Source organism: Octopus bimaculoides, chromosome 10 (genome assembly GCF_046866305.1).
Source record: "Octopus bimaculoides isolate indiv1 chromosome 10, ASM4686630v1, whole genome shotgun sequence".
Classification (NCBI taxonomy): domain Eukaryota; kingdom Metazoa; phylum Mollusca; class Cephalopoda; order Octopoda; family Octopodidae; genus Octopus; species Octopus bimaculoides.
Window position 1 is genome coordinate 95873651 of NC_142937.1, and position 27181 is coordinate 95900831.

The following is a 27181-nucleotide window of genomic DNA, read 5'->3' on the forward strand; positions in this document are numbered from 1 at the left end:
TGGCTACAATAATGAGTTTAAAAAATTTTTTTAAAGTTTATAATTGGGTGGAGGTAGAATATAAAAATAATACAAAGATCTTTGAGTTAACATTTAGAAAACACTTTTGTTTGTTTTTTGCATGGGTGTGTGTTTCCAGAGTGGCATCGAAGTCAATTAAACTTCTGAAGATAGGCATCAGCTTTAACAGAGTTTTGATTAGTTGAAAGTATTTTATTTTATTTATGTGTAGCTGGGAGAAGAATGAACATTTATTTTCCTCTTCCTATTTCAATTGATAATATCAACATTAAAAGATGAAACAAAGGTAAAATGAATAAATTATGCGAACGACTGTGTGTGTGTGTGTGTGTAAAAAGCCAGTGAAAGAGTTGGCTTGGTATCATGTAGCATGCTTTTGTCAATTGTTTTAGGTGCCTGTGTGGTTACAAGCAGACATAGATACATCTTGACTCTGACATGCTTTAACTCAGTGGAATAGCCAAGATAGGAGACTGGAACAATCTGAAGTGGAAGGCCTTCCTGGTCCACGAATAGAATCCACAACATTCATGACTGTGAGTTGAATACCCTAACCACAACTTTGTATGCAGAGGTCGGTATATTCACACACACACACACACACACACACACACACACTTGACACATTAATAATCTGGAGTCAAACAATGAAGATACACTTGTACCACATTCCTGCAATAACAACTTAAATAGTGTTGCCTTTCATTTCAATTATGGTTTCATCTTACAAATTCAAAGTAGGATGAGTTTTTTTTTTTTTTCCTGGAAGAACAGAAGAATGAAACAGTGATTGAAAGACATCAACCACTAAATCCTGGTTAATATTCTCATCATCATTTTAATGTCTATTTTGCCATGTTTACATGGGTCAGACAAGAGTATTTTATGATAAACTTTTCTGCAGCTGGAACTCCTTCCCGATCCCAACCTCACTTATTTGAAAGTGAGATAATAACCTTCTAGGTCTATTGAGCAACAAACTGCCTAGATAATAGGGTTACAAGGAGAACTGGAAACAATGCATAATGTATGAATGAGCTTTTTCACTACAAAGATCACACAACATAACAAGACATGCCAGGGTCTTCACAAGAGACTACAAACAAATGACACTGCTTGTGAAGCCCTTCTTTATAAACTAGTGAATGAATACCTGTGTGCAGTAATATGAACTCACTTGTGCCCCTCCACCACACAAACAGAGGTTTCTTTCAATTTCCCCTCACAAGCCTCAGTCTACCTCGGGCTACAGTAGCAGATATTTGCCCAAAATGTCATGTCATGAGGCTGAACCTGAAACCACACAGTTCTGCCATCAACCGATTTATTTATGGGCTGCTAGCATAAATATTTATGTTATATCTAAGACTGGCTGCCCCTGGGAGCTTCTCTACACTGATGACCTTATTCTTAAAGCTGAATCACTACCAGACCCAGAGAAGAAATTTCAGGTGTGGAAGCAAAGCCTGGAATCTAGAGTTTTAGAGTTAATTAAGCAAAGACCAAAGTCCTAGAAAGTAGGAAAACAGACAAATCACAAGTCTCTTCAGGGAGACGGCCCTGCTTGATATGTAAGAAGGGTGTTGGTAGGAACTCCATACGTTGTACCCAGTGCAGACTTTGGACACATAAGAGGTGTAGCTGCATCACAGGAAGGTTAACAGAGAAAATAGTCTTTGTGTGTGGCAAATGTGTGGCTACAATAAGCACTAAAAATGCACAGACTTCTTCAAATGCTTGGGGGATGCTTAGAAGAAGTAGATAGCTTCTGTTACCTAGGCAACCTAGTTAGCAGTGGAGGAAGGAGTTCTGAAAATGTAGTTCCTAGAATAAGAGCAGGCTGAGCAAAGTTCAGAGAGCTTCTACCTTTGTTGGTAACTAAGGGCCTCTCCCTCAGAGTGAAAGGCAGATTGTATGATGCCTGTGTATGTACAGCTATGCTACATGGCAGTGAGTCATGGGCTGTGACTGAAGAGAATGTGTGAAGGCTTGAAAGAAATGAAGCCAGCATGTTCTGCTGGATGGTGAATGTCAGTGTGCAGGCACATGGCAGAATATAATTGATTTAAGACAAAAACTGGGTGTAAGAGGCATCGGATGTTGTGTGCAGGAGTGAAGACTGCACTGGTTTGGTCATGTGATGCGTATGGATGAGGACAGCTGCATAAAGAAGTGCCAATCTCTAACTGTGGAGAGAACCCATGGAAGGGGTAGACCGAGGAAGACATGGGACAAAGTGGTAAGAAAGGATCTTTAGATGCTGGCCCTCACTGAGGAAATGACAAGGGACCAGAAGTTGTGGTGGTTTGCTGTACTTGATAAGATACATCAAGTTAAGTGAAATTGCTGTTTTTCACACATGCAGGTTTGTCCTTTGCCAGTGCCACATAAAAATGCACTCATGCACATATACACAAAGACCATGTGATATTGAGACATCTGGTACACACACACAAACAAATATATTCTATGTGTGAGAGAGAGAGAGGGGAAGGAAAGAAGAAAGAATGATGAGAAAGGAGGAATAGATTTAGAGCATATACTCACGCCAACATCAAAGATGGAACTGACAGGTTTGTGGTCACTTATTTTCAGTTCATTATGAGATCTGTAACAACTCTGGCAGACAGCGGAACCTTTCCATAAAATACGGTCACACCAGGCAGGCGCACGGCATTTTTCACTAAAATTAAAGAGACAAAAAGTTACATTAATCCAAGGGAAATGCTTATTGGGAATTACGCACACAAGTGTTTCTTTTTTTCCCCCAAGTGGTTCAATGGCATGTGTGCAATGTGATAAAGGTAACAGGAAGTAAAGCTGGCTCTAAATTTAGGTTAACAATATTAATATCCATAGAAAGAGGTGTGGAGTGGAGAAGTAGTGATTGTGGTGAATGTTATGGGAGTGGTGGAAGGCATACAATAGAAGCAATGGTGTTTGTAGTTTAGCACCCAGTCCCCACCCCCACCACTGCAAGTGACCCATGATAAAAGACATCTACAGTTATCCAGCCTTTTGTATATTCAAGACTATATGGTCTAATGTATCTTTCCATTTTGAAGTAAAGTGTTCGTGGGATTTTGCTGCTATCTCTAGCATAGTCAAATGACCATATACAAGCTTTTTCTGTCAGTTCATTTGGCTGAGAAGAGAATTGGTGTGTTAACCCTCTCAGACCTGAGCCCCTGTATCTAACTTTACCCTCCACCTGGGCTCCAGAGCAGAAAATTAAATAGTTGCATATACAGTCCAAGAGTAATGATTCGAAGCAAACTAAAGGACAGAATCGGCTGCAGCTTCTTTTTCTGTGTCTGTTGTTCATTATGGCTTTATCAAGAATCCAGCAGAGATGACGTTTAAATTATTCCTAATATGGTGTGACAGGGTTAAGATAAGTTGGAGGTGGTGATAACAGCAACAGAAGAGAAAATGGATATTATTGAGAGAGAGAGAGAGAGAGAGAGAGAGAGAAAGAGAGAGAGAGAGGTTGTTACATCTTTGACATTGAAAGCAATGTATTATGTATAATGAACCATGAATGATGAAAGTGAGAAGGGGAGAGAGGGATTAGGAGAGTAGTAGTAGTAGTAGTAGTAGTAGTAGTAGTAGTAGTAGTGGTAGTGGTAGTAGTGGTAGTAGTAGTAGTAACTGTTATTATTGTTTGGTCCCAATCAAATTTCAGTTGTGACCATTTTGAGTTTATTGTCAGATATAAAGAATTCCCCTTCTTTTTCTTAAGACTTAGCAAAGGGAGGAAAGGTAGCATTAATGATTTTTCCAAGAGCTCTGTGACTGGAGGGAGAAAGTTATTTTCAGATGGGAAACCTGACCAAGAAGCATGCAACAGAATGACTGCCCCCCCCCCCCCCCCCCCTACTACAAGCACGCAAGGGATCAGGTGGTGGAGTCAAGCAGAGCAATAGATCAAGTCTGTACTCGGGTCTTGGACAACATTATCCTTTCTACTTTTTTTAAGAGAGAAGGGTGTGATTTGAGGGAGATATGGCTGCCACATATGTTTAGTGACTGTGTATGATGTAAGAGAGAAAATCTGGTGATGGAAATGAATTCTAAGTAAATCCTACCTTGAATCCCAGTTGTCTGTGCCTGTGTCATATTTATATGTTGGTCTAAAGGAAATATCACCTTCTGTAAAACCTTTGAACACATCTGACTTTCCTAATTGTTTATAGAGCTGAAAATATCAGAACAGATGAAAGAAATCATATAAAAAAAAGAGAGAAGAATATCAGTGTCAATTGGAGAAGTGTTGCTCTTCTATTTTGACAACAGGAAAAAAACTAATGAAAATATTTACAATTTACTTTTTAATTTTTTAGAATGTTTTACAAACATGATAATCAATATAAAGATATTACATTGGTATATAATTGATAATGACTATAAAGATATTATCATCATCACTATCATTTAACGTCTGCTTTCCATGCTGGCATGGGTTGGATGGTTTGACTGAAGACTGGCAAGCCAGAAGGCTATACCAGGCTCCAATCTGATCTGGCAAGATTTCTACAGCTGGCTGCCCTTCCTAATGCCAACCACTCTGAGATTGTAGAGGGTGCTTTTTATGTGCCACTGGCATGAGGGCCAGTAAGGTGGTACTGGCATTGACCATGACAATGAATTCACTTGGCTCACCAGAGCTTCTCAAGTGCAGTTAATTGCCCAATAATTGAAGAGTACTCTTAAATGGGCCAGTTATGCTACACTGGCATAAGCCACAGTTACAGTCTCACTTGGTTTGCTGGGTCTTCTCATATACAACATATTGCCAAAGGTCTCGGTTGCTTGTCATCGCCTTCGTGAGGCCCAAAGTTTGAAGGTCATGCTTCACCATCTCATCCCATGTCTTCCTGGGCCTACCTCTCCCACAGTTTCGCTCCACTGTTGGGGTGTGACACCTTTTTGTGCAGCTCTCCTCATCCATATGCAACACATTATCATACCAGTGCAGTCGTCTCTCTTGCACACATCTGATGCTTCTTAGGTCCAATTTTTCTCTCAGGGCACTTACACACTATTGTGTGTGCACACTGACATTACACATCCAGCAGAGCATACTAGCTTCATTTCTTGCAAGCTTACGCATGTTCTCAGCCATGTAGCATGGCTGTTCGCACACATGCGTCATACAGTCTACCTTTTACTCTGAGTGAAAGGCCCTTTGTCACCAGCAGAAGTAGGAACTCTCTGAACTTTGCCCAGGCTATTCTTATTCTAGTAGCTACACTTTCAGAGCATTCACCCCAGCTACTGACTTGGTCACCTAGGTAACGGAAGCTATCAACTACTTCTAGTTTTTCTCCCTGGCATATGATGGAAGCTGTTTTCTGCACATTTTCAGTGTTTATTGCCCCTGAGCATTTACCACACACAAAAACTATCTTCTCAGTTAGCCTTCCTTTGATGTTGCTGCACCTCTTATGTGTCCAGAGCTTGCACTGGGTACATCTTATGGAGTTTCTACCTGAAGGGATTTGTGATTTGTCTGCCTTCCTACTTACTAAGACCTTGGTTTTTGCTCGATTCACTGTAAAGTCCTTCGATTCTAATCCTTGCTTCCACACCTGAAACTTTAGTTCTGATAGTGACTCAGCTATTAGAGCAAGGTCAACAGTATAGAGGAGCTCCCATGGGAATCCTGTCTTGAATTCCTCTGTTATTGATCGTTACCAATGTCGCCTTCCTGGCACGTGAAAAGACATTCGAGCGAGATCGTTGCCAGTGCCGGTGGACTGGCTCCTGTGCAGGTGACACATAAAATACACCATTTCGAGCATGGCCGTTGCCAGTACCACCTGACTGGCCCTCGTGCCAGTGGCACGTAAAAGCACCCACTATACTCTCGGAGTGGTTGGCGTTAGGAAGGGCATCCAGCTGTAGAAACTCTGCCAAATCAGATTGGAGCCTGGTGTTGCCTCCTGGTCCACCAGTCCTCAGTCAAATCGTCCAACCCATGCTAGCATGGAAAGTGGACGTTAAATGACGACGATGATGATGATGATTTTCCAGCAGGATTTGGTGCCTGCATCAAGTGCCAAAAGCAAGGAGATCCAGATTTGTTGATCATCACAAGAGTATGGCTCACCTGATCCGGACACCAGAGCAAGAGAATCAATGAAGTAGAATAATAAAAGAAAATGATTAACTTGTGTCCGAGTAATCAGGTGGAGCTAAAGGCAGTTATTGAGATGACCTGTGATTCCATGACATCTGAGCATCCTCAGGATATATTCAAGAGAAACTAAAAGAATTTCAGCCAAGTCTTAACCAAAATTCTGTAATTATCCATTTTTTAAAATCAATTTGTTCTAATATAATGATCTGTCTTGGATGTCAGGTACCACATTCTAATGTTTAGGAAGATTGGATTTTTAATGATTCTTGTACGGCAATGATGCAGTTGTTATCATCATCAACGTTGTCTTAACATCCACTTTTCCCTTCTTGCATCCGTCAGATGCCTTTCCTATCACCAACTCTCACTGGTTTTCAAGTAAGTTAATACTTACCGATGGCCAGACTTTGTTTATGCAGAAGATTGGAAATCAATGATATTGCTTGCATGACAGTGACACTCATTTACAACTTGCGTGTGTGATGTGCATCGTTAATAACCTGATTGTCTTAAATTTGATGGTGATATGCAGATGATTTATGATACAGATACCAACTTGAGTGAAGTGAATGATACCAACCTGATCATAAGGAAAAAGTTTGGAGTAAACTTTGCTATCAATATATTTCTTCACATCATTGATATCGATTTCTGATAAACGGTAGTTTAAATCACCAATCCAAAAGATAACTCTAGAAAAAAAAAAAGGCAAGAAAAGGAGTGAAATTATTTTGTTTGTTGATGTTTCTTTATGCTTAAATTACAGGAGAGAAAAATGAGAAGTTGCTAAACTCAGGTGAAAATGATATATTAGCCTCACAGGTGAAAATTAACAACTTCCTCTTAGTCTATTTCATTGAATGAATGGAGGCATTGTAGAGCATTGGGGTCTCTTTTGTCTTGTGGGGGATAAGGAAATTGCGTTGGTGCCGTGGTAATATACACCTAGTACACTCTGTAATGAGTGTACTGGCGAATGGATTGAGACAATGTAGAGTTGAGAGAAATCTTTTAGTCTTGTCAAGAACATGAGAACCTCTTTGTATGGTGGTTGTATGACAAAATGGAGTGAGTCAAGTGATTGGTATTTTGGCTCTGTTAATGTTTTTATCTTTTGTAAAGAATCAATGTGTCGGTGATGAGATCCCTTTTGGTGGGACAACAGAGGGGAACGAAAAACCCATAAAACAAAAAGATACGAATTAAGAACAAAAAACAAGTGATAGAAAAAGACAGAGATAGGCAAAATAATAGAAAAAGAGAGAATGGGAATAAAACAGCTTATATACTCATGGTCGTGCATAGTAAGGTGAGGAACGAACTGTCGGAACCGGAGGCGGCTGACAATATCTCTGTAGTCCTAGAAAGAAATAATAATAATAATAATAATAATAATAATAATAATAATCATAATAAATACAAAACAGTTTTGTAAAACAGTTCAGGAAGGAATTTGGCCTTGATAAATGTGCAAAAGCTACCTTTATCAGAGGGAAAATGAGAGAAACATCCAATGTTAAACTTGACCCAGGGAATGTTATAAAGGAGTTAGAACCAGAGGAGGGTTACAAATACTTAGAGGTATATGAAGGTGATGGAATTAAACATTCAATGACGAGGGAAAAGACCAGAAAAGAATGTTATCACAGGGTAAGGGCAATACTCAAGATAAAGCTGAATGCAAGAAACAGGATCGAAGCTTTAGCCGTACTAGTTGTGGCTTGGAATCTAGAATCTTGATAGAAAAATTTGAAAATTGTTGACAATGAATAGAATGCACCACCTTAAGGCAGATATAGAATGACATTACTTGCCAAGAAAAGAGGGTAGCTAATGGACTGTGGCAACTAAAATTCACACTGAAGATTGCCACAATTGGCCTAAACACTTACCTGAAAAACTCTGATGACTGGATGTTAAAACTTAAAGCACGGAAACAAGAAAATCGCATACTCAGTAGCAAAACAAGTAAGGAAATATCTAAGCGAATTTCAAATACAGCTAGTCCCAGGATTAGATATACTGGAAAGAAGCACAGAAAAGCTAAGCGTATGAAAACCCTTGCTAAAAGTGCTACCTTAGATATTTTCACTGATAAATGGAAAGAAAAGTCTCTCAATGGCAAATATCCAAAGGGAGCTAATAATGCTGATATTGACAAAACCCTTAGCATTGGTTGGCATTTTCTGGCTTAAAATCAGAGACAGAAGGGTTTATCATAGTAGCCCAGGATCAATGGCTACCTACAAGAAGCCATCAGGCTAACATGTCATGTATGCTACCAACAGGCTAAAACCATCAATCATATTGTCTCCAAAACCATCTCAGTTGTTGTAGGTGCCCTGGGAATGATCAACAAAAGTAAGACAAATGTTTTGACCAGATTCCTGAGAACCCAACAATCTATGAGACTCAAAAAATTGTGTTGACATCAACCACCCACATTCTCAGGAAGTTTCTTGCCATCCAATATATACGTGCCTTAGGTCACTGGTTGAGACCGGATCATAAGATGAAATTAAAGGGCCTCAGAGTTAATTTAGCAAAGAACAAAATACTAGAAAGCAGGAAAGCAGACAAATTACTAATCTTTTTAGGGAAAAGGTCCTGCTCGACATGTAGAAATGCCATCCAATGCAGGCTGGCAGGCTGGCAGGCTGGCAGGGGACTACAAATACGAAGGACACACAGGAAATAGATTCTCCTCTAATGCTCAGGGATTTCCTTAAGAGGCAGTAGATAGTTTCTATAACCTACGTGGCCAAACCTACAGGGTAGGAGGATTCTCTGAAAGTGTAGCCGTTAGAACACTTATTACTACCTTCATATTTGCATATAAATCTTACCTGGTTTCTCCGTTCAAATTCTTCCTGATGGGCAGCCAAGTGAGAATTTATGAAGCACAATGAAGTGTTATGAATTGTCATTCTTACAGCCACTCCTCCTTTGTTGCCCTGGAAAAGGAGAAAAGAAACAGCATTAGACCTAAGTACATTATGAACATTCTCATGATAGATACACTACTACCCTTTAACATTTAAACCGGCCATATCTGGCCCAAATATTCTGTTTTCTGTTCCAACTGACCAGATCTTGTCTCTCACACTTGCACTACAATGTCATTCAAATATTAAACAATCACAACATTGACATCTCAAAGATACAAGAAAATGCATGATTAATTCAAAACAATGTGAATATATAAGTATTACATTTGACAGAGGAATCTGAATGTGAAAGGGTTAAGGGGAAATATATTAAGAGAAATAGAATTTAGGTCCTCAAGTGTTGAATACTTAAGTAGAAAAGCAAAAGCAGTTTTAAAATGTAATATTTTAGCTTCTGGTATAAAACCATCTCCTTTTTTTACTTTCACTTAATTGAAGGGTTTTTTCTCTTTAACCTGCAAGTTACTTGGTGACCTCCCTAGTGCCAGTGTCACAAACAAAGGCACCCAGTCATAGAAACCATACTAAAGTAGACATTGAAGCTCAACATCCAACCATGCCAGAATGTTAAAATGATGATGACTAGAAAGTCAAACCAACTCTATCCTACAAAATAGCAAAATACTTAAAATTTATTTGAAATAAATTACAAATTCAATTAACTGTACAACCTAGAATATTATTATTCTAAGATGATTTGAAAATAAAACATTTAGATGATCATATAAGCCAACACAATAAACTCCCTAACACTTGCTCCTTGAAGGTTTGCTCAGGTGCCCCTATCATCTTCTCAGCTATTGTTATCTACCCTTATGTAATGCAAGTGGTTTCACCAGTCCTCAGTCAAATCGTCCAACCCATGCTAGCATGGAAAGCAGACGTTAAACGACGACGATGATGATGATCATGAAGGTAGCCTTGCATCTCTATTGTGTGTCATACCTCTGCAGGTCCCTAGCATAAATCCGCCACCCCTCCACACTCTCAAATAACACCCTTTTAGTTGAGGAGTCCTTTTCCTTTTTCTTGTAAGATGCTGCTGTCATGTAAAAAAAGCACCCAGTCCACCTTGTAAAGTAGTCGGCATTAGGAAAGACATCTGGCCATAGAAACTATGCCAAAGCTGACTTGGAACATGATGCAGCCCTATGGCACACAAGATCCTGGCAGCATGGGTTGGCTGTTAAAATGTGCAACCCATACAAGCAAAGATGATGACGACTGCATGTCTAGACAATTCATCATCATCATCCTTTAACATCTGCTGTCCATGCTTGCATGGATTGGACAGTTTGACCAGGGATGGCAAGCTGCACCAGACTCCATTCTGATTCAGAGAAGATTGGAAAATATATGAACTGATATGTGAACATAAGAAAAAGATGTAAGAGAGGTTAATAAGTTACTCAGTCTAAATCGTTACAGACTGATTTAATGTCTTGACAATTTTTGTGTCTTGTAACTTGCAAGATTTGAAGAGATCCTTTTACTAACTAGAAATATTGCGTTTGAAATGCTAATATTTATAAACAAACTACATGTATTGGCTTTCTTGTAATTCACAGACAGCAATTGACTGAATTATAAAAATATCAAAAAGTCGTTTCTTACCAAAAGTCCCATGATGCCAGTTGCTACATAATCTGCATCAATATATTTCACAAAGGGGCTTAATTCTTTAGTCACAAATACAATCAACATTACACCAACGAGTCGGATAAGTTTCACCTGGAAATAAAAATATCATTAGTGTTAAGTCAATTAATAGGCACCTTCATATCTATAAATAAACTGTATCGTTTCAAGCAAACGACAAGATGGAATTTCTTAATGTTGAGCAATTCCAGTTGGGAACCAAGCTAATAGCTCTGATGGAGTTGTATGGAAAAAAAAAACACCAGAGTCTGTTGAGGTTTTGATAAACAACAATTTATTCTTTTCCTACACAAAAAATGAATGCTGTCATTACTATGGATGACAAAATGTTGAGAGAGTTTTTGTTCTTGGTGTAGTTGTAGCAGCAGATAAAGCATTGTTAGTTGCTTGATGGCTACTAACTTCTAATGTCGTTTGTCCTCTGTCCATTGCCTCCGTGTTGTCGACTGCCGTCTCAGTTGGCCAACTCCTAGAGTGTCTGTCAATGATCTCTGCTGCACCCCAAAGCTTTCTGTCTAGAATGAAAGGCAGATTGTACAATGCCTCTGTATGTACAGCTATGCTACATGGCAGTGAAACATGGGCTTTGACTACAGAGGACTTGCAAAAGCTTGAAAAAAGCTAGAAAAAAGCTAGCATGCTCCACTGGAGAGATAATGTCAATATGCACACATGGCAGAGTGTAAATGATTCAAGAGAAAAATTGGGTATAACAGGCATCAGATGTTGTGTGCAAAAGACAAGACTGCGCTGGCTTGGTCATGTGATGCATATGGACGAGGACAGCTGCATGAAGAAGTACCAATCTCTAATTGTGGAGGGAACATGTAGAAGGGGTAGACCCAGGAAGACATGGGACAAAGTGGTAAGAAAGGATCTTCAAACACTGGGTCTCACTGAGGAAATGACAAGGGACCAGGAGTTGTGGCAATTTGCTGTACTTGAGAAGACACATCAAGCGAAGGAAAATTGTTGTCATCCATACATACAGGCTTGTCCTTTACAAGTGTCGGTGCCACATGAAATGCACTTGTATCAGTGCTGCGTAAATGCACCCAGCACACTCTGTAAAGTGGTTGATATTAGGAAGGGCATCCAGCCATAGAAACCATGACACAACAGACAACTGGAGTTTGGACAGCTCCTATCAAACTGTCCAGCCTATACGATAAATGATGAAGAAGATGATGTTGAAAGGCTGAGAAGGAAGCGCGTCAAAGGAAAAGATCTTTGCTGGCGCCTATTTGATGCAAAGTTGTGATTGATCAGATTTGGTTTATAATGTGGGCAATATTGTAGTGAATTTTAATATTGAGCAATTGCTAAACATTCCTGCCACAGAATATTCCATGAACATGAGATGACTAAAAATTTCTATTTGGATAATTTTATTTATTTTTAATCATTCTCTTATTTTCCTTCTGGTGAAAGAAATGTTCTTTATGTCCACAGATAAAGATGTCTGGATTTACCGTGGAGTTCTGAGATGGATTTTGGCAGAAAAAGAGATTGTTTTACAAAGGATTTAAACATCCTTTTTTGGGTTGGTGGGTTTTGCAGTTGGCAAAATAGTTTGCTCAACCAGAAAACCTTCAAAAGCTGTGAATGGACAATAGTTAAAATTCTTGCCACAGTAATTAGAATGTATGTAGAAGACTTTATCACCAGCATAAAAAAAAAAAAAAAGAAAATAGGCATTTAATTGTACAGGGAAATCATGTTCCTTATATATATTTTCCTCTTCTTTAAACCATACCTTTTTATATTTAGCTTTAGGATGGAGGCAAGATGTTACTATTTGTAGCCATTCTCCTTCTTTGGGGGATTCACTAAAAATGAAAGCTTCTTTACTGAGATCCAGCTCTTGAAACCTAATAAAGAAAAGTATGTAATTATATATATGTATATATATATATGCATATGTATATATATAGTCAATCTAAACAAGAACAAGCAAGAAAAAACAACAATGCGAGGACGTGGTAAAAGTACTGTGTTATTGGACGCTCAAGAGAGGATAGAAAACAAAGAGGATTCCACGTTTTGAGCAGAGCTCTTCATCAGAAATAAAAAAAAAAGTCCAAAGAAGGGAGGACAGAGAAAGAAAATCGCCAACAATACACACGCAGTCACATATTGAAAATATATATTAAAGTGCAACCCAAAGTATATTATTGCTTTGCACTGAAACAACAGAAAATACTGAATGATATAATGTTCTCCGTAAAAAAAAAAAATGACTCAGGAATTTCAATTTGTTTTATAAAAATGATGAGTTATGTATTAAAGGAAATCCAAGACAAAACTTGTGCTAAAATATCTTCCAAGAGGAAGTGTGCAGGTTATTATAAAAAAACAAAATTAAAAGAGTAAAAGAGTATAGAATATTTTGCAGAAGGAACAAACAATCTGTTGATCATGATTCATGTGTATAATAAAGCTGTGAAGAAAATGAAAAAGTTGGAGTCTAATTTTTTTTTAACTATTAAAGGGTAGGTTTAATATAATTTATATATACAAAAATTGCTGTGGTTTTTAAGTAAAGAGTAATATACACACCCAACAGCATAAATATCTGGGGGTTCAGGATCAGATGCTAACCATGTATGGATTGAAACAGTAGGGGACTGGCCATTCACATTCCAGGTGCCACAGAAAACTCTGAAGACAAAATAAAATACACATAGAAAAGCAATATCACTGATTTAACAACTAAGATTGTAATTAGGTAATATTCCTCCAAATTTCTATAATGGCACCAGAGAGACAAACTGACATTTCATAAGATGGACAAGATCAATGAATTTCAAATTATGAAGAAAATATTTCAGGTTTTCAGACAAATAAAAAAATTGAGTCAAGTACATCAACATCAGCAATATCAAAATCAAATCAAATGGAAATTGTAGTTGTGAGCCCCGTGCCAGTAGCACGTAAAAAGCACCATCTGAACATGGCCAATGCCAGTGCTGCCTTGACTGGCTTCCGTGCTGGTGGTACATAAAAAGCACCATCCAATCGCGGCCGATGCTAGCTCCTCTGGCCCCTTGTGCCGGTGGCATGTAAAAAGGACCATCCAATCACAGCCAATGCCAGCTCCTCTGGCCCCTTGTGCAGGTGGCACGTAAAAAGCACCAGCTACACTCTCGGAATGGTTGGCATTAGGAAGGGCATCCAGCTGTAGAAACACTGCCAGATCAGATTGGAGCCTGGTGCGAATTCCTGGCTTGCCAGACCCCAGTCAAACTGTCTGACCCATGCCAGCATGGAAAATGGACGTTAAACGATGATGATGAAAGAAGTCTGAAGGATTTGTTAATTTATCATTATATTCTGTAGTAAACGAAAGAAAAATTTTCCCCCAAATATGGTTGTAAGATAAGTAAATGTTAAGAAGCTCAAATTAATGACAGCATATATCACATTATCTTAATCCAAAGATTAAGTAGATAAGTCATACATTAAAGGACTCAATACCGACCACTTCACATTGGGTACTGGAACCCTTTATCATAACACCATCACTAGCATCAGTGTCTTGTCCCCTTTCTATAATACGTTGTTTCTGTTATCCCCTGAAGGAAGGGGAGTGTTGAAAGAGGACCAGAACAAAAAGGTCCTCAAAGATGGGAAAATAATGGGGTCAGAGTAACAGGATTTATGGAGGATGTGAAAAATGTGTTGACCAAAAACTTACTTGACTTTTTGTATGTTTGTATATTCATCTTCACAATTCATCATCAAGTGACTAACCATATTTTCTCTAGGGGTCAGCTTTTGTGAGTAACTATCCATGGTGTCATTCTTGAAAGTATCACTGAAGAAAAAAAGACAAAAAAATACTGAAATATCTCAAAAGACAAACTTGTATGTTTGTTAATGTTGCTGTTGTTGTGTAACTCAAGGTTACACAATTTTGTCATCAGTTTCTAGAATACAGAAGGCAGTAATTTTGAGAGGAAGTGGTTTAGTTGATATCATCAACCTGAATACTTGCTTAGTATTTTATTTTATCAACCCCTGAGAAATGAAAGGCAAAGGTGACCTCAGGAGAATTTGAACTCAGTATATTACAAACCAAAAGAAATAACACAAGTTATTTGGTCCGATGTTCTAACAAGTTTGCATCTCTGGCATCCTAATAATAATTCGTTCAACCCCAGTATCTGACTGGTACTTTACCTTATATTTGTTGAACTCAGAATGTAAAAAGCTAGAAGAAATACTACTGAGCATTTTGTTTGATGACACACGAGTTTGCCAACTCACTGCCTTCCCTAATAATAATAAAATAATAATAATATAACAACAACAAATTTTATAAAGAATTTTGTTTTGAATAAGACACAGACATTAGTTTTTTAATTACACTGCACCTCGCCTGTTTGCACCTTTAGATGCAAAAACCTGTAGTGCCTGGACATCTTTGAGACTTGGGTGCAGCTTGTATAAAGTAAAAGAAAGGCAAATGATAATAATAGCAATAATGACCCTTTCTACTAAAGGCCTGAAATTTTGGGAGAGGGGACTAACTGATTACATCGACCCTGGTGTTTCACTGGTACTTAATCTATTGACCTTGAATGGGTGAATGGCAAAGTTGACCCTGGCAGAATTTGAATTCAGAACATAAAGATGGACAAAATACTGCAAAGCATTCTGCCCAGTGTGTTAACGATTCTGCCAGCTCACAAGAGTACCTAATAATTGATGTGGCAGTGCCAGGAGATCAACATATCATCATGAAAGAAAGAGAAAAGATTGATAAATATGGAGAGCTGAGAATTGAGATTGCCAAGATGTGGCAGCTACGAGAGTACTTAAAGATTGTTCCTGTTGTCATTGGAGCATTGGGTTCAATACCACACAATCTGAAGAAACATTTGGAAACTTTAGAAATACCCTACAATCTAGGTGTATAGCAAAAGTCGGCATTACTTGGAACTGCACGGATATTGCGTAAAGTACTGTCTGTCCAAGGGCCTTGTTGTGACTTGATAAACAGTACAAACGCCCGGTAGACACAACATCCTTCAATCAACAACATCATGATAGTGGATAATGTGCAAAGTCTTAAATAATAATAATAATAATAATAATAATAATAATAATAATAATTCTATTTTGCCTCAATACATCTAGTTGAATGAAAATGTCATGCTCTCAATACTGCCATCAAAAATAAAATGTTTAAGATAACCAAACAACCATAAATGAAATTAAATGAAAAGATGAAAGATAACAAAACAACAGTGGAGAACAGATAAGAACAACAACAAAACAAGTAATTCCTCTGTTGAAGAGTTGAAAACTTACAATGTTTCATTTAATGAATCGTTGCTTCGAGCCAAATCTGAGAAATTCTTTAGTTTGCTGTTGGAATTGGCAGGATGCAATAATGCAGGTGAAGCTGATCTAGAGTCTGGCCCACTTCCAGTGCCCTTTCTTGTATAAACAACAGGAGATCGATTGCGGGGCTTGTGTTCAACTTGTAACCGGGATGAAGCATCAACCCTTGAGGCATGTGTACAAAGTTCAGTGTCATCTTTCACTGGTTCTGGAGTGGAAAAAGGGAGGGAAATAATAAATAAATAAAAACAGGAGTTAGACATGTCTTTAGAACAAACAGATTCCACTTTCTTCCTCGTGTAATAACATTCCCTCTTCACATTTAGCTCCAAAATACTCATCAGTTTCCACAAAAGTTGATATATTCTTTGTTCTTACCTGTATTAATTGTAGGCAGGTGAAGCAGGTGATCCGACAACTCTTACCCCTTCCTCCACCTCACTAAAAATATTTCATGCATGCAAACATTATCACTGATAAAGAACTTGGTCTGTAACAATTTTACTTTTCTAAAATTGAAGGTGGTTTTAGGCTAATTTTTAGGTGCTGATTTCAAATAATAGACAACACACCATATTTAAATTGCCTTCTAATGTTGTTTGTGCATTTTGTATGATGCACAGAAGGCATGATGCTGTGGAATTTTCTGAGATAAAATCTTTTCATAGACTTGTGTTAACAAACACTTATATGAGAGCAAGACAAATATTGTTACTATACAATATAGGCCAGAAATGGGGAAAATAGCTTATCATCATTATTTAAAAAAAATTTTTTTTTTTTGCATTTTAGGAAAATTATCAGTGATACGAATTCGTTATTTCAAACTTTTCTGTTCATTTAATACTGAAGTAGTATTTACAAGTCTATTTAAAGATGAAAGTCAATTTCTGACAAAGCCCACATGCCACAACCTCCCACTTACTATATCACAGTGAAAGAATCAGAGAATGAGACTATAAGTTAACAGGCTACTAATAAAGACAATACTATATAGCATATAATACAGGTTTTGCAATGAAGGAATAGTTATAAACTATATTCAAGTACTTCTTATGAAGTCGAAACTGTAAATTTTGTAAGGTAACAAGAGTGGGAGAGCAGTTTGAAATTTATTTTTCTTGAGAGTTTTTCTAAGATGGCTTGCATATAAAACTAGCCTCGATAACTACAGGAATGTATTTCCTTATTTCTGTAATAGTTGGTTGTGTTTTTGAGTACAATGAAGGCCCAAGGAAAACTAACTTCTACATTTTCTAGCTGTTTGTTTAACTTGTAACCTAATATGGCCAGTACCAGTGGGTGTAGGATGTGCAAGTACTGCATAGATGTCTTGCTACATCTGTGGCAATGCAATTTCAGATTTTGTTACAAGAAAATATTTTACAAATTTTGGAATGAAATTGGCCAATCAAACCAAAACCAAGTCCTTCTCACTAATCACCCAAATTTCCATTGTAAATCAGAAGTAATTAACTAAAAGAAACAAGATGGGATTTGGTGTAGCAACAGTCTGGGAAGAACTGACAAATCATATTTGAGATTGCTTTTTTGTTTGATCTATATTTAGGGACATATCTCCAAGACCCTAATGAAGAGACATTACCAACTAGTCATTGTGCTAAAGTGCTTGTTGTATTTTTTAAGTTAGATGCCATCAATAAACTGCATGCTGTACATTGGAAGGAAGCACTGAAGATGAAATCTACTGATACAAGAGGAGCTAAACGCTTCACCCAGTTTAAATCTTTCAAGACTCAACAGAATTCCTGGGAACTGGGTTAAATCAAAATTACCTGCGAGTTCCAGGAACAACATTTAACTTTCATTGGTACAAAGAAAAAAAAAAAAAAGATCTGATGCAGCTCTTTTAGTAAAGGAGATGATTTGTAAAATTTTGGAATGAACCAAACAAATGACAGATTTTTATAAAAAAGGTTAAAATTAAATCTAAAGTGTGTTTTTGCTGAGCAATGGAAATGTATTTGGTTCTGCCAGGCCATTCAATACATGAAACCATGAATGTGGTATTGGAAAAGGCTTAAATACTTCCAACACAACTGAATGATATGTGGAGATCAAAAAGTGATTTTCACGTTGTTTAATCAACAAAACAGTTACACTAGATTTCATGGGGTGGGAGAATTGTGCTCATGGGACAACTGAGTTAAAAGAGACCATTGCGTGAGAAAAGAATGGTCGGAAAGAAGAGTTTTTGAGGTTAGAAAGTAGAATATTATGAACATCCCCCTTAGTAAACAGTGAACATATCTTGTTCCCAGCATTTCATATTAAATTAGATTTGACAAAAACATTAATGTATTAGCTAAGGTAGATGATTCAAATATCTATCGAGAAACTGAAGGTAGTTATCTTTGATGGGTTTAACAATGAAAGATGAGCTATTTATGGGTTTACTTAAACCTGTTAAAAGAAAATACTCAGGTAGCTTTTTTTGGTAACAACAAATCCCGAAATTACAATGTGATAAATAACTTCCAGAAGCTAGGGTATGAATATTAAAGTGTATTAAAGTGTATTAAAGGGTATGAATATTAAAGTGTATTGCCTGCACAACCAATTGGGCTACTTTTTTTTTGCCATTTTGGGGGTAAAGAGCAAGGTGACCATTTCCATTAACTCATGAAAAAAACTATAGACGTAAGCTACCAGGAATGATGAAATACAAATACAATGACAGACTAATTATCAATGTTTTATAATCCAAGAAGAGAAAGATGCTTCCTTAATTCTTAAACAGTTCACTTGCCATTCCAACCTTGTTTTTATATTTAGTCTACATTTTCAGTTGCTAAATTAACATGAAATAGAGAGAATTTGTTGCCTAACTGATGCATCTCTTGCCACAATACTATTTTATTATATGTGAGTTATTTCAGTGACATTTGATGTATTTGACTGTTTTATTGTGGTTGGATAGTGTAAGAATAACTACAGATGTGTAACAATTTAATAAATTAAAACAATAAAATGTATATTTCATAAAAGTGGTACCTAAGTATAACATGGAAAAGATTAGATTTTCCATAAAGCAGTTAAAATCACTCTCTTTATAATTATAGATTATATCCTTTACACTGTATTCCTAAAATTGAAAAAAAAAGAAGGAAAAAACTTGATGTGATACATCATCATCATCATCATCATCATTTAGCATCCGTTGATGATGACAGACAGAAGATTTGAAAGAGGAAGGATGCGGGGGATGATCAGCTCTGATTGATAGAGCTGATCATTGTTCCTTGGTGGCTGTCTTCAGGCCAGCTGCTTTTGAGCCTGTTTGCAGAGGTTGGATAGTCTCAATGTACAATAGTATCTGCTCAGCGGTCAGACTAAATGGCCACCAACTGGAATGTTTCCATTTTGTACAGACAGCAACAGAAGAAACTGTCCAACTTTGGAGTCGTGTATGTTTTGCATTGTGGACTGGATGTGGAACTAGAGAGATTGTGGCATCCAATAAGGCGAAAGAGTCTCGCATACCCTGCATCAGTTCTTGCTCTCCTAGAATGGCAGCCCACAATGTGGCTTTTTTACAATTGTGTGTGTGTGATAGGTACAGTGACAAGAGACATTCAACAACCCTTTCAGCTTTAATCTGGAAACTTAAAGACAAAGGGACCAGTTTCAACATGAACGGAAAATCCACTCCAAATCCAAACCCTATATTAGTGGGTCCAAAAACTGTTCAGTATGTTCTCTTGAAAAACTTGAGAACCTCCAATGAATATATAAATTCGAGGAAAGAGATTTTTTTTTCTGTATGTCTGCATTTCAAGAAATACATCTCGTTGGAAGTTAAAAGACCACAGACACTCGGTAAACCATCAACGTCTGGTTTATGTCTGCTGGACAGCAAATTATTGGTAATCTTGGTTATCTCCCTTGTGTTGTTCTTCTTGTCTGCCAGCATCCATATCTAAACGTTATCTGCTCAAAAGACAACTGACAAATGGTGTGGTTTTCAGTTTGATAAATGGTGGAAACAAATTATTTTGACCAGGAAACCTTGGGTTACTATAACTGCAACAAGATTTGTGGTTTTAGATTATAAGATTTTATATATATATATATAATAATTTTTTTCCCAGAGGATGTAGCAACCGTTACCAATATAGCATAAGAACTTACCTTAGGAGATCATTAATTAGATTCCTTAAGGGTCGTTCTCACAGTTTATATTTATATCATAAGGTTTTTAAACTTTTAAATTTTCATATTCAAAAGAGACAGAGACTTCAAATTCGATATATCGATTTATTCGATATATCGAATTTGAAGTCTCTGTCTCTTTTGAATATGAAAATTTAAAAGTTTAAAAACCTTATGATATAAATATATATATATATATATATATATATATATATATATAAACACTGCCAGATCAGATTGGGGCCTGGTGCAGCCTCCCGGGGAAAATGAACTTACACTCACCCACCCATGCCACACGAACATATATGATGGGCTTCTTTAGTTTCTTATTTCTTTATTACCCACAAGGAGCTAAACATAGAGGGGACAAACAAGGGGATTAAGTCGATTACATCAACCCCAGTGCATGACTGGTACTTAATTTATCAATCGCAAAAGGATGAATGGCAAAGTCGACCTCAGCAGAATTTGAACTCAGGACGTGACGGCAGACGAAATACCGCCAAGCATTTTGCCCGGCGTGCTAACGACTCTGCCAGCTCACCGCCTTCTTCAGTTTCTGTTTAGCAATTTCCCTCATCAGGTATTAGTTGACCTGTGGCTATCGTATAAAATTTTAGCCAATGACATCCGTGCAGTGGAATTGAACTCCTAGTAATTTGACTCCAAAGTAAATTTCTTAACCTATAGCCATGTCTGTACCTATAGTGTGTGTGTGTGTGTGTGTGTGTGTGTGTGTGTGTGTGTGTGTAGACACACATTCACATATGCAAATATATATATACTTTATATATATGTGTGTACATAGTTCAGAAATGTATATTTCAGAAACACACACACACACACATCATCATCATCATCATCGTTTAACGTCCGCTTTCCATGCTAGCATGGGTTGGACGATTTGACTGAGGACTGGTGCAACCGGATGGCAACACCAGGCTCCAATCTAATTTGGCAGAGTTTCTACAGCTGGATGCCCTTCCTAACGCCAACCACTTAGAGAGTGTAGTGGGTGCTTTTACGTGTCACCCGCACGAAAACGGCCACGCTCGAAATGGTGTCTTTTATGTGCCACCCGCACAAGAGCCGGTCCAGGGGCACTGGCAACGATCTCACTTTGGTGAAAGATATAAACACCAATGAGAAAGCCAGTTATAAACTAGTTACACATGTATACCAGACATACACATAAATATCTCTATAGAGATATACACACACATCCATATTTGAAGGAGCTGGATGTAATAAACAAGACATTTATATTAATTTCTGAAATATATGAATCCACTTTTAATGTATGGTAAAACAAAACTGAAACAAGCTTTATGAAAAGAAAAACCATGCACAAAGCAAAAGAAAATAGAAAAAAAAAAGAATAAAAAGCAGTGTTCCAGCATGGCCATGGCTTGCAGGGTTGGAACCAGTAAAAAAGAATAAGCCAAGGAGGCAGTGAAAGGCATTTTTTGAGACCAACATGTGAAAATGAGCAAATGCTGGACTAAAAACAGAGAAATAAATGAAGATAGAAGCAGGGTTCATCTAATTCAATGAGTAAAAGAGAAAAATAGTCTTGGTGGAATTGGTTGTGATGGCATGAAATTGGTTGAATAGAATTAAATGTTAAATGCAAAAACATTTGTATATGATAGGAAGTCTTAAATATGCAGGGAAAAACAGAAAGAAAGGAAAAAAAAAAAGAATGGTAATTGGTGTTTGGGACTTCCTGGTGATGTGTGTTTGAGTGTGTAAACAAATATCATCATCATCATCATTATCTAGCCAAGCTTAATCCACACATAATATCCATCTTTAATCCACACATGGTATCCATCTTTGTCCTCTATTAGTTGAGGCCGTTTCAGATTGATTGATGGGATCTCCACCAGTGTTGGATCCTTGATGATTGGGAGCAATGAGTTTGGTAAGTAAACATATACTTGGGTCTATGTTAGGCAGGTCCTCCTCCTTCCATGCATTCTCTGCATTCAGCAACCTTTCCTAGTGGCACTTCTATGCTTCCTTCTTTGCAGAGTCACCAACTGCAAGTGAGCCCTCATCCATGCGAACACACTTCTCTCTTATAACATCTCAGTTTTCTCTTTGAAACGTTGTCTTGCAATCCGAAACACCTCAAGTCTCTGGCCCTCACGCCACAGAACATTGGCAAACTTCTTCCTTTCTGCTTCCCCCAAGGCTAAGTATGCTTGCCTTCTAGCTTCCCTTCTACCTGACGTATGTGTGTGTGTGTGTGTGTGTATATTACACACACACACACACAATTTACAGACACATACATTTAAATATGTATGTCAACATAGAGAGGGCAAAAGATGCAAATATTATCAAGAAAACTAAGAAACTGATGCTGCCAAACAAAAACCTCTGGTGGTATTTCTTCTGCCCAAGTTGCATAGAACAATTCCTTGTTTCCCTCAACAATGTAAATGTAAGGAAATATATCAATTGACTTATTGAACCAACAGCTTTTCGAGCAGTGAACAGTATGTTATATTTACACAAGTGCACATAAAATACTCTCTCAACCCCCACAGATGTCACATGTGTAGCATGTCGAACATGAAGTATATATATATATATATATATATATATCACACTGCATCTAATGTATTAGCACACCCTGTATGCACATACTGGTGCTATTGTCACTATTATCACCTCAAACACAATACCATACACAATATATAATCATCATCATTTAACGCCTGCTTTCCATGCTGGCATGGGTTGGACAGTTTGACTGAAAACTGGCAAGCAAAGAGGCTGCACCAGGCTCAATCTGTTTTTGGGTATTTTTTATGTGCCACCAGCATTGGAGCCAGTCAAGCAGCACTGGCATCAACCATGCTCGGATGGTGCCTTTTATGTGTCACTGGCACAGGTGCCAATCAGGCGGCACTGGCACCAACCACGCTTGAATGATGCTTTTTACATGTTACTGGCACAGGAGCCAGCCAGGTGGCACTGGTATTGACCACATTTGAATGATGCTTTTATGTGCCACTGGCATGAGTGCCATTCAGGTGGCACTTGTATGGACCACGCTTGAATAGTGCTTTTTACATGCCACTGGCATAGAAACCAGTCAGGCGGCACTAGCATTGGTTACGCTCAAGTGGTGCTTTACACATGCCACTGGCACAGGTGCTAGTCGGGTGGCACTGACTTTGGCCACAACTATGATCTCAATTGGTTCAACAGGTCATCAAAAATTTAGCATATTGCCCGATTGAAGGGGTACTTTTAAAGGGGTCAGTTATGTGATACTGGCATCGGCCACAGCTACAATCTCCCCTGGCTTGCCGGGTCTTCTCAAGCACAGCACAGCTCCAAAGGTCTCGGTCACTTGTCATTGCTTCTGTGATGCTCAACATAAAAAGCACCTTTTGAGTATTGGGCCCCATGGAGGCAATATGGCTGATGCTGGTGTCATAGAACTGGCAACCATGTTGGTGGCACATAAAAAAGCATCTTTCAAGTGCTGGGGCCCATGGAGGCAATGACAAATGCTGTGTTTAAGAAGGAGGATCCATCAAGCTGAGTGAAATTGTAGTCGTGGTAGATACTGGTGTTGTGCAAGTGGCACCCATGCTAGTGGCACGTAACAGCACCCATTACACTCTGCTGAGTGGTTGGTGTTAGGAAGGGCATCCAGTCATAGAAAACCAAGCCAAACCAGACTGGAATCTGGTTCAGCACCTCAGCTGACCGGCCCATGTCAAACCATCCAACCCATGCCAGCAATTTCTGATTAAAAGACACTCACACACTTCATTTGTGGGTTAACGAGGCTACTATGTGAGTTAACCAGGTTTCATGTTAAGAGAAGTACATCTATTAACAATTATCAAGCCTGTTGCATGGGATGTTGGTGTTTGTCTGCATCTTGGATGAAAACACAATAAAATTACCTTGTATCATGTTTTCATCCAAGATGGAGATGAACATCAACATCCCATGCAACAGATGTGCCTCTTTTAACAACCAATGGTAACCTGGTTAACCCACAAATAAACAATATTTATCCACCAATGTGATGCTGAGCACTCATTCCCACTGTTAGATATTAACATATATATATATACATTTACATGTAATGGAAATGTTTGTAGAGAGCATTTAGAAGTACCATAAATAGTTGGAAAAAAAAATGCTGTATTCAAAGCAAGAAAGCAAAACAAACAAATAATAATAAAAGAAAGAATAAAACTATTTATGGTACTTTTAAAATCTCCATGCAATTATTTCTTTTCCAAATTAGTTGCTGGACTGAGAGTAGGGGTCAACTTGATAGGCAGCGATAATGTAAAAAAACTGTTGCCATCACAACATTTGAGAAAGAGAGGTGAAAACATTGTAACAACATGAGAGAGAGAGAGAGAGAGAGAGAGATGCTACAACTATATACCAAGAGTGTTGAAGACCAAGCAAAAGTCGATTTCCCATATCAGTTGCAGACAAGACTTCAGCCAAGGAAGACATGTTTCTACTTTTGAAATGAGACTCGTTTAGTTTAGGTATTCTTACATCATGAAAGTGCTTTAAAAATATGCAATTATTGAACAACATTAGAAGACCTGATTAAGATGGCGAACTGGCAGAATTATTAACACGCTGGGCGAAATGCTAAGCAGTATTTTGCCTGTCGCTATGTTCCGAGTTCAAATTCTGCCAAGGTTGACTTTACCTTTCATCCTTTCGGGGTCAATAAATTAAGTAGCAGTTGAGTACTGGGGTTGATGTAATTCACTTAACCCCCTCCTGCCAAATTTCAAGGCCTTGTGCTTATTCATAGAATGGATCGTAACACCTGATTCTTGTTGTTTTCTTTTATCTACGGTCACAGGACAAACAACAAGCTTGCTTTGCAACCAAAGGGTTTTGGTTTCAGTCCCACTGTGCAACACCTTGGATAAGGTGTCTTCTACAATGGCCCTAGGCTGATGAATGCCTTGCAAATGTATTTGGAAGATGGAAACTGAGTGGAAGCTCTTATGTGTATCCATACAGGTATTGGTTTGTTTATCTCCTGGTAACTTAGCAGGTTGGCAAAAGAGACTAACAGAGATGCTGATAGACAAAGTACTAGACATCAGAGATAATAAGTCCTGAAGTTGATTTGTTCAACTAAAATCTGTGAAGGCAGTGCTCCAGCATGGCTGCAGTCTGAAACAGTAGACAACAGATATGTTGTTGTTTAGCTACAGGTCAATTTTAATAAAACAATCTGTGAACAAAGACCTTGTCGCCATGACAATTCCCTCATTGTTTTACATGCAAGACAGCTGAGGGCCACATTATTCAATATGCTCTTTTCTAAGATGTTGGCATGTAAATTAAGAGATTCGACATTTTTAGAATGTCAAGTGATCATGCAGAAGCCCCTACATTAGCTATTATTAAAACTATGTACAGGTGACACAAGGGGGCTGAAGTAACCCTGTACTGTTGCTAAACTTAAATAACTGACAGTAACTATGTGTAGCTCAATTATAAAGATATAAAAGCTAGAAAACTAAAGGTTTCCCTGTCTGTCCCTCGTCCATCCACTAATGGCCTTCTCTTCAATCACATTTATTTCATGTTTACATCTTCACTTTCTTTATTGCATATTTGTTTATTTGTTTACTTTCTGTCATGTTTGGTCCCTTGTTTGTTTGTTCGCCATTTCCCTAAAAAACGGATGTTAAATGATGACGACAATGATATATATACGTGTGATTATATATATATATATATATTATGCTTTTATGCCTGCTTTCCATACTGGCATGAGTTGGAAGTTTCAACAAGGAGGTCCAGCGGGTTGGCGAACCATGTTGTGTTGCATGAATGTTTCAGTTTTAGTGTAGTTCTTATAGTCTATAAGTGAATACCTTTCTTAACACCCACACATGATTGCTTAGATAACTACAAGGACCATGGAAAACATTCATTTTGACAATTGTATTAGTTTTGGGTAACTGGACAAAAACAGGAAATTAAAAATATCAGCAAATATATGTGTGTGTGTGTGTGTGTAGCAAGCATTTGGCATTCAAGGACAATCAGAGGATCAATCAACATAAAGAAACTTGAAATTCATTCATTAGTCAAAATATAGCTGACAACCTATTGTGGTGGTTGTTTAGATGTTAGTATTAAAGAATAGGAAAATGAGAGAAACAGTTATGAATAATGGGGGAAAAGATTCTCAGAATATCTAATTGATCTCAAGATGGTGTTTCTGTGTGTGTGTGTGCACGAGTGAGTGAAGGAACGAAATCAAGCAGCATTCAACACATTTGGTTGGAGTTACATGTATTTAATAAAAAGTTGATGTCTGCCTCCTAATATCTGATGAGATGGTGGTTTCAGTCATTCGACTGCGACCATGCTGGGGCATAACCTTGTGGAACTTTTAGTCAAATGAATTGACCCCAGTACTTTTTTTGAACCTGGTACTTATTCTATTCTATTGGTGTCTTTTGACAAACCGCTAAGTTATGGGGAAGTAAACACACCAACATGGTTGTCAAGTGGTGGAGTGAGGGACAAACACAGACACAAAGACACACACAGATATATACATATTGGAGTGTTTAGCTGGAGATTTTGTCACAAATAAATGACAGAGAAATTGTCCTTTGAAGCCGAGCAAAAAAAATGAATGAAGGAGAATAGAAACTGTAGAGTTGGTGGTGTAACCTTGAAATAATTTATTTCCCAGTTTTTAAATTGGGAGATAACTGTCTACTCTAAAATAAAACATAAGTTAAAAAGTATTTGAGGAAAAGAAAAAACTTATTACAGGACATGTTTATTTCAATTTTCTGTACATACGACTAAGGTATGTACTGGATTGAAAACGGGGGATTCAGCTCAATAA

The 27181-nt window shown here is 37.8% G+C and overlaps 1 protein-coding gene across 1 annotated transcript in view; it reads right to left on the reverse strand.

Moving 5' to 3' along the window:
- The window catches only part of LOC106875100 (inositol polyphosphate 5-phosphatase OCRL), an 80288-nt gene that overhangs the window by 22753 nt on the left and 30354 nt on the right, over positions 1 to 27181 (reverse strand). Inside the window, exons 7-16 of the mRNA XM_089359082.1 lie at positions 16087 to 16327; positions 14468 to 14587; positions 13330 to 13431; positions 12527 to 12641; positions 10726 to 10842; positions 9010 to 9117; positions 7453 to 7523; positions 6744 to 6855; positions 4110 to 4219; positions 2569 to 2704 (exon numbers count right to left, since the gene is read on the reverse strand). Coding sequence (XP_089215208.1) covers positions 2569 to 2704; positions 4110 to 4219; positions 6744 to 6855; positions 7453 to 7523; positions 9010 to 9117; positions 10726 to 10842; positions 12527 to 12641; positions 13330 to 13431; positions 14468 to 14587; positions 16087 to 16327 — 1232 coding nt within the window. The remainder of the gene's footprint in view (positions 1 to 2568; positions 2705 to 4109; positions 4220 to 6743; positions 6856 to 7452; positions 7524 to 9009; positions 9118 to 10725; positions 10843 to 12526; positions 12642 to 13329; positions 13432 to 14467; positions 14588 to 16086; positions 16328 to 27181) is intronic.